We start from the raw sequence: 14,143 nt of genomic DNA, 5'->3' as shown, positions 1-14,143 counted from the left end.
TAAGTTAGGTACTCTGAAACATCCAGATATGAGACCTTTTCAGAGGTGATTAATGCCTATTGTCAGGAGTGATTAGAAGCTGCAGAAGTGAAAAGGAGAAATCCTGGAGAGCTCAAAATGATACAGATCCGGTGACATGTTCTCAGTGTTCCTGGATGAAAGGCACCTGCCTTGGCTGTATTTTGGTTTTTAAAGCCCTGCTTATCTCTGAGGTGAGAAAAGTAGTGCAAAGAGCTGCTGCAGTGCAGTAACTGCCCTCTGCCCCTTCTCTTCGGTGTCAAAGGTGCCCCCCACCCTCACCTGGAACCGGAGCCCACTGATCTCCCCTTGGGAGTATCCCTCCATGGCATAACAAAGCTTTATGGATCCAAAGCTGCAGTGGACAACCTCAGCCTCAACTTCTATGAGGGGAATATCACTTCCCTGCTGGGACACAATGGAGCTGGGAAAACTACAACCATGTGAGTATCCTTTAAAGCAGCTCTTTTTTATACTGTGGGGTGGGATTGGGTGAAGGAGAGAGCAGGTGGGGCTGGGCAGTGGTGGGAGACTGAGAAAGTTACTGTATTAGGCCAAATCTCTCTCATGTAGTTTTATCTGGCTCATGGATGACCTCAGGAGTTCCTGTACCTGTTTGAATTCTTTAGGTTCTAAAAGGTTCTTTGCTGCTTAGGGACATGCTTTTTAATCTGGCGAGACATCTGTAATACCCAGCACAGCAGCTACTCAGGTGTTCCAAGGCACTTTGGTGCCAGGCTGTTCTGGAAGCTGTGGGTAGCTTGTGCACACACCAAAACTGAAGTGAAAATAGCAAGAAAACTTAATAAAGATACACTTCAGCTGTAGAGGCTCATGTGTTGGCTGTGCTGGAGTGGCAGGGGATTAATGCATTGGCCTTTCAGCCTTGCTGTTTATAAATTATTATTTGACTTGTTAGATAACAGCACTAAAACAGACCTGTAGAACTTGATTTCTCCACTGATATATATGTGCGTATCTCTGAAAGCAACATTAAGCTGATAAATAGAAGCCTCAGAAGAGCCAAAACCAGTAAGACAGATGTGTGCTTCATCTCAGCTATTATCAATTCATCTCATATTCTGTTTGCAAAGTGTAGGCAAAGGTGATATGCAGGAAAGTATAAAATTTTCTTGAAACTTAGTGCAGACTTCAAATCCTGACTAAGGTCACGAGTTACTGCTTTTTAATGATGGTTAAAAGTCCTAGGAGAGAGAAAGGCTCTGGGAAAGTGAAGGGCAATCTGACATCTTGTCTCTGAATCTCCTCCAGGACAGCTCCAAAAGTGAGCTGTAATGTGCAAGTAGTTATTCTGAGCAGAGGGTGTTGGAATCCGGTCTGTTGGCCATTTCTCGGTGGGTAATTATTTGACTGAACTAGATCAAAGTGCTGCCCACTGTGAGGTGTCTTGTCTGGAAGTCCTCTCCCATTTCTCATTAGTAATGGCAGTGAAACCAGTCTTCCATCTCTGCCGTGGTTAGTAAATGAAGAGGTGGGTTTCAGTCTCAGTTGTGGTTACAATATGAGGCTATCTGGGTGCTGCAGGCAAACCTCAAAGAATGGAGTGTAGCTGCATTATGTGAGTTCCCAGTAATTACCCTGGAATCGAGGGCATTCATGAGCATTGGCACGTGGAATGTGCAGTGGAGAGGAAGGCTGAAGAAGACAGAAGTGAGAAGTAGCCAGGGTTCAGTGGGTGAGCTTGGTGCCTGCCCTCACATTCCCACAGAAGGATGCAGGGATGTCCATGGATGTTAATAGGCCACCACACTGCCAGAGTATGGTCAGACAGCAGGAGACACAGTGGGCAATGGCCTCTGGCTGGAAGGAATGATAAAAGCAAACCTTGTAAGTGATGGCAGGTACAGGACCACATGAAAAAAATTACCTATGGTTTTTTCCTTTTTCTAACTTCCCTCTCTATTTGTTTTTCCTTCAGATCTATTTTGACTGGATTGTTCCCTACATCGTCAGGGACTATCTCTGTGTGTGGCAAAGACATCAGGACTGACCAGGAGGTCATCAGGAAGAACATGGGGGTGTGTATGCAGCACAACGTGCTCTTTAACTACCTCACCACGAAGGAACACCTGCTGCTCTACGGGTACATCAAAGTCCCTCACTGGAGTAAAGAGGAGCTCTACCAAGAAGTGAAGAGGTATAAAAACAGCAGGGTTGGAAAAGGGATAGAAATTATTGTGTGGTAGTGCCAGTGTCACTGCAAAGCACAAATTAATGGATTTGAGGAGAGTTGCAGATCAAGTTTAAGGTTCCAATGATACCTTGGTCTGACTGCAGGAATATATTGATACCTGTGGCTGTAAGAAAACAGTGTCTCTTCTCCAGGAGCTTTACAAGCTTCTGTGGTAATTCTTTGGAGATGAATTTATAGGGCTAAAGGTCTAGTCCTTGCTGCTTTACAGTTTTCCTCAGAAAAAGATGTAATCAAGCAGTCAGAAAGATGATGTTGGCTTTATTGGTTCTGCAGAGAAGTGAAGCAGCCAGAAAATCCCAGGGAGTTTGGATCTTGATGTCTCCGTTGATGGGGTTGAGCCTTTAACCTTGACTTGTCAGATGGAAACTTTGAAAACATCCTAAAAAATGTTTTAAATTAAAATCCCAATGACTGAGCTACAGGGTGACTCGTCTCCCTGCTCTGCGATCACTCAGTAGAGCAGTCCATACTTGAGCAGTTTTTCATTTGCAGTTATGGGGGTCTTTTGGGATATTTTCAGATTCCCTGCTTTTAAAAGGTGCCTGAAGGGCAACCTTTCAGGCTTGTTTTTCCTTTGTTTTCAAGGACCTTGAAGGAGACTGGGCTGTACAGCCACCGTCACAAGCTGGCTGGCACCCTGTCCGGGGGGATGAAGAGGAAGTTGTCCATAGCCATTGCTCTCCTGGGTGGATCAAGGGTGGTGATACTTGATGAACCAACCACAGGGGTGGATCCATGCTCCCGGAGGAGTATTTGGGAAATTATCTCCAAGAACAAAAAAGGTACCATGACTAAATGAGATGCTGCCCAGTGGCGACGGGGACTTTGTGCCGCTTTTGCAAATATGGGATCAGTGGCTTTGAACTGTGGGTTTTGGAGTGCACAAAGAAAGAACTGTGGGAGGCTGGGATTTTGCAGGTCTAGAGGGTGCATCCTGGTTGGTTCCTGTAAATTCAGTGTCATTTGAAAAGTAACTTTACCATAACACACAATTTTCAATACAGTAACTTTCAGCTTCTCTCTACTGATGCCTTTCATTCAATATCACTAAAAATTACCAAAAAATGCAGTTGATTTTCACCTGATACTCAGTGTCCCCTCACTCAGCAAGGCTTTCACCTGTCTCAGGTAACCACATGTTCATTCTGTGGTGGCTGACATCAGCTTTGTGCTTTCCAGGCAGAACCATCATTCTCTCAACACATCACTTGGATGAAGCCGAAGTTCTGAGCGACCGAATCGCCTTCCTAGAGCATGGAGGGCTCAAGTGCTGTGGTTCACCTTTCTACCTCAAGGAGACATTTGGTGATGGATACCACCTGACACTCACCAAAAAGAAGGTTTGTGTCTGAGCTGGTCCTAGAGCTGGAGTTCTCTCTCTGAGGGAGCCATCCAGGCTTGTTGAGGGATGTAGGCACTTACAGCTGTACTGACAGGAGCTGAGTGACAGATCCAAGGATAGCAGTACCAAAGAGCTGTTGAGGATCTGGATGTGGGCACACTGCTTCTCAGTGAGAGCTGCCCACAGAACATGTGTCCCTGCTTTCCTCAAAGCAGAGGGACGCTCTCCAGCAAGGCCACCAGAACAGCCTCCATGGCGCTTGGGAACAGGAATGTCAGTGCTCTGCTTTGTTGAAAAGAGAACAGGGTCCTTGAGGGTTAAAGACAAGGCTGGATGCAGAGTGTGAACTCTGGAGTTCAGAGAAATAAAGCAGATGGAAAAGTCCATCCACACTGTCTGGCCTGAGGCAGTGTTCTGCTTGCAAGGAGAGAGGAACTTTGTTGGTGTTCATTATAGTGCTCTTGGTAGGCCCAACACACAGAATAATGAGCAGATACCATGGGAGATCAGTTCCTTTTCCAAACTGCTGGCAGTAGAGATAGAGAAAACGAAAAAAAACCCATGTGCAAGCCCTGTTTTTCTTGGGAAATAGAGTGCGTGTGTGCTGGCAGCCAAGCTCAGATGACAGCTCCCTGGTGGCCAGGCTTTTTCTCTGTTGTACCAAAAACCCTCGAGCCAGTGCAGAGTGGTTGATTGAGCCCATCCTCAACCCCTGTAGGCAGAGGGAGCCCAGCAAGGTTTTGGATGGACCAAGATGGGCTCAGTGCCACACATCCCTTTTCAAGGGACAGAAACCCACTTTCATCTGCTTGTGATATTTACCTTGGAATGTTGGATACCTGGTCTGAGATCACTTCTGGATTATGCTCTGGGACAGGATGTGGGCTACATCCTGCAGGAGGAAGTTAGACCTCACAGCCTTCTCAGTGACCACAGGTTGTTTTCCTCCTTTTTCAGAACATGATAGAGGAGTGTGACACCTCAGCAGTGACCTCCTTCATCCAGTCCCATCTTCCAGAGGCTTATCTGAAGGAGGATATTGGTGGAGAGCTTGTGTACGTGCTTCCCCCCTTCAAGTCCACAGTGTCAGGGGCCTACCAGGCACTTCTCAGAGCCCTGGACAGCAGCTTGAATGATCTGCACCTTGGCTGCTATGGGATTTCAAACACGACTGTGGAAGAGGTATGAGCTCGGGAGCCACTGCATGTAAGGAAATGTAATGGAGATTAATTTCACAGGGCTGTGTAGCTCTGCTTCCTGGGCTAGATGGTGGCACATTTTGGATGTGGAATTTCCAGGCAGGGAAGAAGTGGTTTGGTTTTACAGTGAGTTACACTTGAGAACACAGGAGTGTGTGGGTGTATCCATAAATGTATATATACACTAATGCACAAAGTTTGCTACTGTCTCACCTTGCTTACAGCTCAGAAAATGAGATACTGGTGTTAGGCTAAGGAGGGAGGGCAAGGATGTGTTTCCCCTGGAACTATCTCCTGGCCTCCATGCCTCTGGAGATGGGAGGGAGACCATCTAAACAGTGGACCTGAGCATGAATGCTGAAATCACTGTGCTGTACAAGTGAGTCACCTGGTGTATCTTAGCGCAGGCACCTTTCTTCCCATGGGAAATCTGTGGCCAAATAAATACATTTAATTGCAACCGAAACAAAAAGTAAATTATGAGCAGTGATGACCCTTGTTTTGAAGAAAGGAAGGAGGGAGATTGTTACCTTTCCACTCAGAAATGGTTTCTTGCTTTTAAGGTGTTTTCCCAAGGCAGCAAGAATAAGTTATACATCATGTACCACGTGCAGCTTGGCTGCACACTCCCAGCCTGGAGGCAGGGGGGCTGTCAGAGGCTAGAGGGGAAAATATCCCAGGGAAACAGCTCTCCCTGTTTCTTCCCTGCTGCCATGCAGAGAACTTCTGTGTGCTGCTCACTGTGTGGGTGTGGAGGGAGTGGGTTATGTGGGGCCTGAGCTGAAGTGCAGCCCTGTTCACACCTACGCACTGGCCACAGAGCAGGTGGTTCTAGGACAAGGTGAGTCCAGGGGGCAGCTGCAAAGGTTTGAGTTTCCACTGCTGCAGAAGGAGGCAGGAGGTGACAGGGAGCTGGACAACAATTTTACAGTGATAAAAACAGAACAAAAAGGGGATAGAAAGAAGATTGTAATGCACAATCGCTGCACCAGCTACAGCTCTGAAGCAGGAGAGTGGATTCTAGTTATTTTTTTGGTAAATGGAGTCATTTGGACAAATTTTCCTTCATATTTCCTTGCTCTAGGTGTTTCTCAATCTAACGAAAGATCTGGTGAAGGACCAGCAAGAAGATGCTGCACTGCCCCACCAGCTGCCTGGAGCCAGTGGTCAAAGTGGCAGTGACGGAATGTCTGTGAGCACAGACACCTTCAGAGACAGAGACGGTACTCAATTACCTCCAGGTTTTATTCCAGATCTATCACCTATCTATCTAGATGCAAACAGTGACAGATGGACTGATTTGAGCTCCCTATCTTCTTTCTTTGTTGAAAACCACATTTCATCCACCCAGGAATCACAAACCCAATAAATCACTGGAAATACAGCACTCATCAGTTCTTTAGATCCCCTGGTTTGGAGCAGTCTGAATCACAGGATAAATTACAGAGGGGTTTTGTTTGCATCTGCCTTCCTTTAAATTGATCCAGGTTTTAAGCTAATCAAATACAGCGTGTGGGTGACAGTGTAAATGTGTACCTCTGAAAGTAATTGCTGTAATAGATGTAGAGGATTATTTCTCCATAAGTAGCAGAATTGGTAAGAAACTTTGTGGAAACCCCTCAGGCTGTTGGAAAAGCAGCACAGCTCTGAGCTGGCTCCTCCTTGCTACTTTTTGCTGTGTCCCAGATGTTGTAGTATGGTAAAGGAGCCAAAAGGACCAGACAGTGGGATAAATTCACATTGAGAAAAGGATCAAGCTACACCCCTATCTCTGAGGGCTTGAGAGTTGCTAAAGGTGGCACAGCTTCAAAATGGCCAAATACAGAAACATTTTTTTCCTCCTTACGCCATTTATAGTTAGGGAGGCATCCAAAGGGCAACTCAGAGGTATTTTTGTACTCACTTCTCTAAGCTGACCTGCACTGTAAATGTTACTGTAAACAGTCACTCATATATGTAGTGAAGTGTTTTGTGTCACCCTTAAACAGAAGATTGAAAAGGATTTGCTTCATGTTGTATTATGTAGGTTAATATTTCAAAAAGAGGAATAGGTTGCACAGGATTTGACTCTGCTTTCAGTATACCACAAAATCTATCCATGCAGAAGGTCAAGTGGTTTGTGCTTGTTTTCTTATTTCAGGATTAATTCTGTTATAGATTTGTCTAAGGACCTGCTTTTTACACGATGAAAAATTTCAGTTTGTAAGTCTAAGAATAATATGCTTCCCCTGTAAGCTGTAGCTGGGTAGGAAGGATGTAGATAACTTAGAGCATCTGGAAGCCTGAATTCCTCTTGCAAGATCTCAAACTGAAAATCAGTACATGTACACATCTGAAATGAAACAAAAGGACTGGTGTTACGTGAGCTTAAGACTCAAGCCAGAATCTGAGTCCTGTCCCAAACCTGACCCTGTGCATGGTCCAGCTTAGTAGTTTTGATTTTCCATCTGTAAAGGTGTGCAGGAAGAGAAATGTACTCCCAGAGTACTATAACCATCCATTCCCTGCACTGCACAAACACTGATCCGTGACAAAACGCTTTCCTTTGCCCCCAGATCAGCTCCTGATCAGATCCAAAAGCCTGCAGGGTTTGCCGCTGCTGCTGAAGAAAACTTCAGCTTTGTTCATCAAGAGATTCCACCACACCCGGCGGGACGTCAGAGGCTTCATCGCCCAGGTCATCCTCCCAGTGCTCTTCGTGATGGCTGCCATGGGACTTGGCACACTGAGGACCAAGGAGACCGAATATCCCGAGCTCCTGCTGTCCCCCTCTCTGTACGGCACATCTGACCAAGCAGACTTCTTTGGGTGAGTGGTGGTGGTCTTGGTGACTCCTAAACCCAGTGGGTTATAACGAGCCAGTTTTGCCTTCGGGATTATTTCTAAGCATGGCCAGCGGAGAAGTGTTAGTGTAGTTATGTTATGCAGATATCGTAGAAATCCTGTCCTAAGGGATCTCTGGGGCAGATGGCTTGGTTCAGACCAGCAATTAAAAAGCTCCAGAAGAACAACCTCACAGTTGGAATTAACTACGAAATACGTGAGGAATATTTTGGGTGTTTCCACTGAAGTCCTCTGGCCCTTTGACAGCCATAGGGATTTTCTTAATATGTACACACTCTTGCCCCAGTGAGAAATGGAGGTCCCCGTGTCAGTTGTCTCCAACATTACAACTCTGGGATTAAAATTCTATCCATCCTGTGAGCTGTCTGCATCACCCTCCTCTCTGTCAGTACAGGACGTGCTTTCCTGCGTGGGCCCTGCTAGTCCAAGCCACACAGGCAGTTTGAAGAGCATGTGCTTCTCCAGTGTGATTAAGATGTCACCATTGAATTATTTCATTGTGCTTAAAAATGCTGTTACCAAAATGATTATAATTTGTATCATCCTGTTTTCGTGTTGTGAAATTCTTTCTTTCTCCAGGGGTTCTCAGCTCTAAGTCAGAAATATAAAATTTAGCTCTAAAGCAAGTGTGTCTGCTCTAGGTGTCCTTTACCAGGACTGCTCATGCCTTTCTACTTCAGTCCTGCTAGATGGGGGCATGAGCCAGAGCTGCATGTCCAATTCTTCTGTTCCTAATGCTTCCAGCTTCTCCTGATGGATCACTGCTAGAAAGCTGGGGCAGAACCGAGGAGCTTCTTCAACGACCAAGGACAAATGGGTGTCACAGATGAGAGAGCTGATTGAGACAAGACTGGAAGTAATGCCTGTAAATTGCAGTAGTTGCATTTTCCCTGGAAATAGAATCTTGATTGTCCAGAAGTTCATCAGTATCTTGCTTGGATCTAGAGGCACTACAGTAGCTCTGGGTGTTGGACAGTCCTTTTAAACCAGTGTGACTGTCCTCATGTACTGCATGTACTTCAGTGATGTTTCCACAAATATTTATTGAACAACTTAAATAAATCCTGTTCCATGCAAAAAATTTTCCTCTGCTTAGTAATAGTGGAAGTTCTTTGAACCTTTTCCTGTTTTCTTTTTTCTTTTCTTAGGAACTTTAATGAAACCACCGGTGCTTTAGTTGCTTCGATGCTTGCTTTCCCTGGAACGGATAACACGTGCATGAACGAAAGCAATTCGTAAGTAGTTGTGGGGTTTTTTCCACTTAAACTCCAAATCTGCAAGATAATTGGCATGACATTATTAGCCATTAGACCTTAATAACCATCTTTGATCATCTTCAGAATTTTCATGCATTGGTGCCACCTGTAGAGAAAAGGCTCTGCCTGTCTCCAGCTTGGCTTGCAGACTCCTTCGTCTCCTTAGGAGAGAGACTCACTGGCCATTTGCTTGTGCTCTCACAGGTTGGGGCTGGTGGGATGTGAGTGAGCTGTGAGCAGGGAGCTGTGTAGTCCTGGTTGGTGTAAAGCAGACTTCAGCCCTGCTGAGAGCCTGGAGTGAAGGCTCAGGTCTGCCAACCCAAAACTTGTAGATGTTCTTGAAGGCAGGAAACTACACTGTGCTTAAAGGAGTTCCACATGGTCCCAGGACCCTGCTGCTGGTGTTCTTTGCTTGCCTCAAGTATTCACCACCACAAGTAAACTCCTTTATTGCTATGAATAGTGAGGAAGCAGCTTTGGTGGTGCCAGGATGCCAGGATGAATCAAGCAATGCTCATCTCTGGGAAGTGCTCCTTGGTGTCCCAATAATACCAAAATATAACATGAGCCCACACAGCAAGTTCTCAGCAGAGCTTTGGTTACCTCTATCTAAAAGCTGTGCCATGAGGGCTGGTTTGTTTTGGGCTCTGCAGATAAATTCTCAAGGAACTGGTAGTAAGATCCTGGGCAGGCTGGCATGCTCGTGTGTGCCATGTATCTGCAGGCAAATATTTATGCTGGGAATTTACCATGGCAGCCTGGGCAATATGGTCCATCACAGGAATGCCCAGCTATTGCCAGGACAACAGCCCTTATTTCTGGGCTCTTTTAAGATGCTTTTGGCCTTTGTGTGCCAACTCCTTGCACTGTTTACTGTGGGAAAAGTGGTGTCTGTATTCTTTCTGAGCAACTGAGTGAATCCAGGCACAGAGAGCAGCGAGGGCTCTCTGCCGAGAGGCACTGGAGCAGCAGGAGGGGGTTATTCCCTGAAGTGCCCAGAGCTGACAGGAAGGTCTGCTTTTCTGCTGAAGCTGCTCAACTGGCAGCCTTTCTGTCATTAAACATGACACCAATTAGCTTCGTTTGCATACCTGAGCACGGAGAGCCTCAGAGGAAAATGTGTTCGTTTTCAGGCAGTGTTTGACAGAGGACATGCTTGGCCAGTGGATTACTAGTGGAAACCAGGAAACTAAGTATTCTGCCTGCAACTGCACAGATGGCATCCAGGTAATCTGGATAAACCCAAAAGTGAGGGGGCTTGGGGGGACACTTGGGGGGCCTTGTATTTTGGGAGTGGTTTTATGGGTAGGCGTGGCGCTAAGGGCGACTCAGAGTTCAGAATCCTCCTCTCTTTGGCCTTTTTGATTTTGTACACTGGATAACCACTGTCTGCACCAGCTTGGGGCCAGGAAAGGAAACAGCATCCTCATGAGCTTCACACTGTAATGTACCTGCCTCACTCCCCATGGTGGGAAAAGGTTTAATGGTGTTTTTGAATGTCATTTGATTGTCCCATTGAGCAGAGGTGAGAGTGTATTCAAGAGGAAAATTTCATCTTATACAAGCAGTCATTATATAAAAGCACAGCTATTATTGCTGCTTGCTCTTCAGGATTTAACTTTATGCAAAGTCTTGATCTGCTCCTTGTTTTAAAAAATTATGATTAATAATATTAATTATTTGCGTTATGGTGGTACATACAGAGCCAGATAAGGGCACTGCTGGGCTTAGTGGGGAAGAGGCAGATTCTGCCCCAAGGGTGTTACAGTTTTGCAGTTCAGTTTGGGGTTGAGTTCTTCTCCCCCCAGTGCTGTTAACCTGTCTTCAGCTTTTTTCCAGTAGGAAATCAGACTTGTGGCACAGTGTGAAGCCATTTGTAAGATAAAGGATGTACTTAGTTGAATATTCCTAGTCATTCTTTAAAATGCAGCTATTTTGTGCGGTTTTCTGGACATACACTTAATTTCACATCATTAAAAGTATTGGCATAATTTCTCAGTAAGTTGGGATAATGTTCAAAGCTGATTCTCACCTCCAGTGGGCACAGGCAGGTGTTCCTCAGCATGGAGGAAGCTGTCTGTGTATTCTGATGAACATCTGCACAGTGGGGGAGTGCAGGGCTTTTGTTATGGATGAGCTGAAGGAAGCAGCCAGCGTGCTGTCTGGTAGGACACTTCAACCTCATGGAACAGTTCATGTGACTTTGACCCTCAGCATGGTAAAATTATATATTCAGAACTAATTCAAGGTTTCTCTGAAGCCCAGGAAAACATTCCCAGTGACTGACATTAAAGCAGAAATGTACAGTGTAGCTGCTGTGAAATGGAAGATGAGAGTTTGAGGCCACCACAGAGTTTTCTGCTCTGTGAGTTGTTTTGCCCTCTGCAGTTGTCTGTGCAGTCACTCTGCTAAGTAGGATCAGCCTTAATTCAGCCAGAATCTTCCTGCATGGCATGAAGTACATTTCAAGGTCTCACTGATGTCAGTAGAACTGAAGTACAGATTTAAGCTGAGGTTGTTTTTAAGCACCTCCCTAAATATGCTGGGGACAGTATGCAGGGATGTGTGCTGTGTGTCTGCACACCCTGCTTTCTGAAGGCTCAGCTTCTGTAGGAATCAGTCTCAGGACCAGAATGTTGCCATTGCCTGCTCTCAGTCCTGTCCTGATATGGTAATTTTTAGTTAAAACACAAACACTAACATTTTTCATTTGTCTCTGCTCAGACATGTCCGCAGACAAACTACACTCCCCCTCACAGAAGGACCTTCTCCACACGGACACTTTACAACCTTACAGGGCACAATGTGGAGAGCTATATCCTGGCAACCACCAAAGACTTCCTGCAGAAACGGTACGGCACAAAGCTCTCACCTGCGCTGGGAGCAGCCTCTTACACCTGGCATATTCCTGTGCTTGGAGAGGTGACACTGCAGGGGGGAGTTAGAGGGGCCTCTCTGTGAATCTGGTGAAGGGAGGAAAAGTCCTGCAATCAAGGAATTAAAGCCTTGTGCAAGTGCTCTGCTTGATCATAGCAGAGATAGACCAGGGATAACGTGTCAGTTACTACATATGTTGGGGCTGGATCTGCAGACAAGCCTTTGTCTGACTCAGAAATCTTTAAAAAGAGGAAAATCTGACTCAGGCTGTCATGAAGTAAACCCTGGGGAGAGACTTTACTCCGTGTTTGAGTCTCTGAAGAGTCTTGGTGTGTGCTTCACTTAAACAGGCTCAGTCACTCCTGTGAAAGCAGAGGCTGAATGCTGCTTTGTGCCGTGGGGCTGTTGGAGCTGTTAGTGTGCCTCAGCTCTGCCACAGCGCTGCACAGCAGGACTTGGGGCAAAAGTGACCTGTCACTAGGGTTGTCAAGGAGTGTGTTCATCTGCCATTGATACACTGAGCTGTGCATCTCCTGGGTGAGAAGCAGTCATCTTACTCCAGTGTGGCAGGCACGCAGGTTAGGAGTCCACATGGCTCCAGAGTCTTTCTCAAATGGAGGCTTTCAGCACAGTTTTGTGATTGTGTTGCCAAGTTTGTTTCCCTTTCCCACCCCCAGCCAGAGAAGGGCTCCTGCAGCAGTGGTGGCTTGGCCCCACACAGGGATAAGTTTTTTCAAGTCAAGCTGGAATTCCCTGGGGTGGCAGTGGCGTGTTGACATGCACCAGGAAAGGGTATCAGAGTGTTTGGGTGAGGGTAGCAATGCATTTCCCTCTGGTTTTCACCCAGGTATGGTGGCTGGAGCTTTGGGATGCCTTTGACATCAGATCTGCAGTTTGACATCAGGCCGGTGCCCCCCAACAGAACACTGACCAAGGTAAGTAATCTCCATCTCTCATCCTGGCACGGGCAGCGTGGGACCCAGGAGAAGTGATGTTGATTTCATGGATATTGCAGAAAAGAAAGAGAAACCCCCTGAAATCTGCAGCTTGGCATGACAGAGATGACTTGCAGTTCATTTCCTTTTCTTTCCCCATTCTTCTTTATTGGCCTGACTTCTCTTGCTAGCAGGAGGCAATTTTTCTGCTGTCATAATTTTATTACACAGAAGTGAAAAGATCAATTAGTAGCACCTTTATCTCACGAGGGGATGTATGTACTGCAGCAAGGGCTGGCTGGTGCATTCTGATATGCCCATTTCTCTGGTTCTGCTCAATGAAAATGTTGTAAAGCACCAAGGCTGAAATCTGAGGTAGCAGGGAAATGCAAGAGAGCTGACAATATCCTATACCCTCACTGCAAAACCCAGCTGCCAGGAGAGTGTCCCTGCAGGAGCAAGGCTCTTTGCAGAGAGGGCTCCAACAAAAACATTTATCACAGGTGAGAAAAGTTGTTTTGGGGAGGGAAAGAATTGCTGAATAAGAAGGTGACAACTGGCTATTTTTTTGCCCTAAAGCAACTTTTTCCCCTGGTTTTCGAGGGGTGTTAGACATTGGGCTGCTCAGCTGCCTTGGGGAAGTCCCCACTGCTGGTGCTCATCAAATCTCAGCAATGTACAGAGAGGGAACCAAGGTTCTGTACATATGGTCACATCTGCAGCTGGTGCTGCTTCTCTGCCAGAAGGCAGGTGAGGCTGATGAACCTCCTTGTGCTGAAAGAGAAGTCTGCTTTTATTGTATTCCTTGACATGGTTTAGTCATTGCTCTTTAACCTGTGGAGCTTATGACTTCAGATAGATAGCAACCATGGAGTGATTCACTTGTGCAAGCAGAACAAACCAAATGTTATCAGGAACATCTCTCCCAAATTGTTTCAATTTCTCAACTGTGTGCAGGTGTGGTACAATCCTGAAGGTTATCACAGCCTCCCAGCCTATCTCAACAGCCTGAACAACTTCATTCTTCGAGCTAACTTGCCGAAAAATGAGACTTCCAAATATGGTAAGTGTTCCTTTACACAAGCAGATAAATTCTCCCCTTTGAGGGAGATATCCTGGTTCTGTTGAAATCAATGACAACACTTACCTTGACTTCAATGAGGCCATTTCTTTATTCACAATTCTGCAATTCCTTTAAAAACAGAATTAAAAAGCATGAGTAGATCTCATAGTTCATTTGTCTTAGTCAGAGACTCAGGGGAGCTGGACAGGGAGGACCCCAGCTCCTACATAAAACACTTCATCCAAGAAATGCCAGTGGTGGCTCTTTGATTTATTGCTTCTCCTCATGGCACTGGAATAGCTGTCTTTGATAGGTGCCCATTAGTTACGCGTAGAAAAGCTACTTCAGGTCATCTCCGGGGGTGGTTTAGATTAGGAAATTTTAATATGTCACT

The 14,143-nt window shown here is 45.9% G+C and overlaps 1 protein-coding gene across 1 annotated transcript in view; it reads left to right on the top strand.

Annotated features, from left to right (window-relative positions):
• The window catches only part of ABCA12 (ATP binding cassette subfamily A member 12), an 82,633-nt gene that overhangs the window by 50,805 nt on the left and 17,685 nt on the right, over positions 1 to 14,143 (top strand). The window contains exons 28-39 of the mRNA XM_050339867.1: positions 284 to 461; positions 1,958 to 2,176; positions 2,819 to 3,015; positions 3,413 to 3,573; positions 4,533 to 4,757; positions 5,859 to 5,997; positions 7,330 to 7,582; positions 8,767 to 8,853; positions 10,008 to 10,101; positions 11,599 to 11,726; positions 12,599 to 12,686; positions 13,644 to 13,749. Coding sequence (XP_050195824.1) covers positions 284 to 461; positions 1,958 to 2,176; positions 2,819 to 3,015; positions 3,413 to 3,573; positions 4,533 to 4,757; positions 5,859 to 5,997; positions 7,330 to 7,582; positions 8,767 to 8,853; positions 10,008 to 10,101; positions 11,599 to 11,726; positions 12,599 to 12,686; positions 13,644 to 13,749 — 1,875 coding nt within the window. The remainder of the gene's footprint in view (positions 1 to 283; positions 462 to 1,957; positions 2,177 to 2,818; positions 3,016 to 3,412; positions 3,574 to 4,532; positions 4,758 to 5,858; positions 5,998 to 7,329; positions 7,583 to 8,766; positions 8,854 to 10,007; positions 10,102 to 11,598; positions 11,727 to 12,598; positions 12,687 to 13,643; positions 13,750 to 14,143) is intronic.

This window comes from Myiozetetes cayanensis, unplaced genomic scaffold, assembly GCF_022539395.1.
Source record: "Myiozetetes cayanensis isolate MyiCay16 unplaced genomic scaffold, myiCay2020 scf9, whole genome shotgun sequence".
Taxonomy (NCBI): Eukaryota; Metazoa; Chordata; class Aves; order Passeriformes; family Tyrannidae; genus Myiozetetes; species Myiozetetes cayanensis.
The sequence above is the reverse complement of the archived record's forward strand: the minus strand, read 5'-3'. Positions and strand labels throughout refer to the sequence as shown.